The sequence below is a fragment of the Aplysia californica genome, unplaced genomic scaffold (assembly GCF_000002075.1).
Source record: "Aplysia californica isolate F4 #8 unplaced genomic scaffold, AplCal3.0 scaffold00652, whole genome shotgun sequence".
Classification (NCBI taxonomy): domain Eukaryota; kingdom Metazoa; phylum Mollusca; class Gastropoda; order Aplysiida; family Aplysiidae; genus Aplysia; species Aplysia californica.
Window position 1 is genome coordinate 242,288 of NW_004797922.1, and position 2,829 is coordinate 245,116.

General features: G+C 48.1%; 1 protein-coding gene across 1 annotated transcript in view; it reads left to right on the top strand.

Moving 5' to 3' along the window:
• The window catches only part of LOC101860925 (nucleoporin NUP42), a 15,144-nt gene extending 12,325 nt beyond the window's left edge, over nucleotides 1-2,819 (top strand). The window contains exon 7 of the mRNA XM_005108023.3: nucleotides 1,551-2,819. Within this exon, the coding sequence (XP_005108080.1) occupies nucleotides 1,551-2,574 (1,024 nt within the window). The 3' untranslated portion in view covers nucleotides 2,575-2,819. The remainder of the gene's footprint in view (nucleotides 1-1,550) is intronic.
• The last annotated feature ends 10 nt before the right edge of the window (nucleotides 2,820-2,829 follow it).

Genomic DNA, 2,829 nt, shown 5'->3' on the forward strand with positions numbered 1-2,829 from the left:
CGGGGTGCCTTGATAGTTGAAGCAGACTTTGTGCTGTTGAAGCTAGAGAGGTGAGCAGAGTAAGTCTGATTCCCTGTAAGGACTTCTCTGTTTACATCCACCCCTTGGCGCTCGTATGACCTTATGCAGTTGCGAGCGCCGTAAAACCTCTACTAAAACTAACTACCATGAAACTCTTACTAAAACTGATTTAAAAGTAGGAGGAAATGACGTCAACATCAACAAAATTTCATAATTTCTATGCTCAGATGCTCTCATAGAATATGTATAGTCGTTTTTCATCGCCCGTTTATTCAAGTCCTCTAAGGGAGTTTTTCTTGGTCTTCCGTTGGTACTTCTGCCTTTTTTTTTTTTACTAGAGATATTTTGTAAAGAAAAATGTCCATAGGTGTCAGTTTCTCATCATTGTACAGCACACAGCCTAACTTGCTCCTTCTCTCTTGTCACATCTTTCTATGTTACTTTTTAGTAACACCGCTAATCTTGGCCACTTATGTATCCTATTTGTGTTGCAAGTGCAGGAAAACTGGTACTAAAATTTTAAAAAAAAAAAAAAAATCCAACCTACCTCTTTACCACCTTCTTAAGGCGACTGCCTGCTTAAGTGGCCACCTTTTGAAAGTTATTCTTTGGGGTTTTTTGTTTTTGTTTTTAAATTTTTTCAGCTTTTCTTTGGTGACAAGGAAGGTGGTTGGAGGGCATTTACTGGGAGGTCCTACTTCTTGAATATCCTCTGTTTTTGTCTATCTGTCCATCTTGTTCTTTTTTTTTCCATATCTCTAAATGACCATCACTGAAATAAATGTGTGGATGTGTTTGTCTTTCTCTGCATCCTGTTGTTACAACGTCAAACCTGTTCTAACCCCCCCTGGGGCAGTGCCACTGACTGTAGTGTCTTTAGGCCATTCCCAAAGGGGGGACATTTCTTGTTCAAGCACAGTAGAATTGTAAATGGGCTGATTCATGTCACGCTCATAACTGTGCCTGATCTACAACAGGGAACTGCTGCTTTTTCTTTCCTGATCCTTACTATTGTCTTTTTCCTCTACTTCTTTTGTATGTTTGTCACTCTTGTGACCTGCTATTTCCAGGGTGCCTTGATAGTCGAAGCAGACCTTGTGCTGTTGAAGCTAGAGAGGTGAGCAGTCTAAGTCTGATCCCCTGTAAATTGTAAAGACTTCTCTGTTGACACCCACCCCTTGGCGCTCATATGACTTTATGTAGTTGCGAGCGCCGTAAAACCCTCTACTATATATATATATAAACTTGTGCTAACAGCCTCTTGTACAAGACAACCACCTGTACAAGACAACCACCTGTACAAGACGACAATCTGTACAAGACGACAATCTGTACAAATGACCCCTTACCACTCTCCCTCCCCGTCCCCTTGCATGTTTTCTATCTCAATGACACTGTTAAAGACCTCCACCTGTCAAAGACATTCACTTTTCTTCTCAACAATGGCTGGCCGTCCTGGACAATTCTGACTGGGCATGGATTAACCATGTGCTTACTTCTCACCTGTATTTGTTTGGTTTTTTTCCCAGGTCATCTCAGGGGATGGGTGGGTTTTCCCAAAATTCCCAGGGCTTGTTTGGAAAAGCGACGGGCTCTTCTGCTCCGAACCCTTTTGCTCAGACGGGTCAGCAGCTGGGGGTGTCGGCCGGCGCGGGACTCTTCGGGAAACCCACGAGTTCTTCCACGCCCTTCGGCTCTACCGCAGCCGCTGGCAACAGTAGCAGCAGCGGCTCTGTCTTTGGCGGAAACACCTCGTCATTTTCCGGAGGGTCTGCTTTTGCAAATACCAGCGCCGGCTTGTTTGGAAAAGGGCAGCAGGATACTACGTCTAATCCTTTCGCCTCAACGAGCCCGACTGGCGGTGGCCCGAGTTTGTTCGGGGGAAATTCTGCAGCCAGTCAGCAGGCGGGTGGTGGGATGATGGGAGGGGCTGCTTCTAATGTTTTCATGAACAGCAACAACAACAACAACAACGCGACAGGAAGCTCTGCCCCTCAGAGTCTGTTTGGAAAACCGGTGGGGAACCAGATGTCTGGCACTGGCAGTGTCTTCGGATCGGCGCCAGCTCAACCCGGCTTATTCAGTCCAGCAGGACAAGCGAATCAGGGTCAAGGTCTTCTTGGGGCAGCTCCGAATAAACCTTTTGGTGGCTCCGCCTTCTCATCGCAGTCAGCGAAACCTGGCCTTCTCGGCGCCGCGCCCGCTGGGTTGTTCTCTTCCCCCACGGCGGGGGGAGGAGGAGTGGGAGGTAGCGGAGGACTACAGCCGGCCGCGGGACAGCAGACGTTGTTCGGAAAACCTGTCGCCGCCGCGTCCACGTCGGTTCTGCCGCAGCCGGGGCTGTTCAGTACGGGGCCAGTGGCCAGCGCAAGTGCCGGTCTGCCAGGCGCTGCGGTTTCTTCGTCTTCTACGTCGGCCTCCGACGTCAATCCGGGACGCTACACGCCCCTTGATCAGCTCACTGAGTCGGAGAAGGCGGAGTTCAGCGCACCGGCGTTCACGTTAGGGAAAATACCCCTGCACCCCCCTCCAAAAGAACTCATCAATATTTGATGTTTTAAACCAAAGCTCTGTTGTGTTTTTATCAATACAGTCCAGCATGCACATAGTGAACACACAACAAACGTGCACATAGTGAACACACAACAAACGTGCACATAGTGAACACACAACAAACGTGCAAAAACATTTTTTCGGTCGCAACCTGGATTCGAACCCAGGACCTTTGAATGAGAGGTGAACACCTTAACCTCTAGGCCACGAGAGCCCCCTGTAGCGAAACAGGCATGTTGAGAAACATGGAAGTAA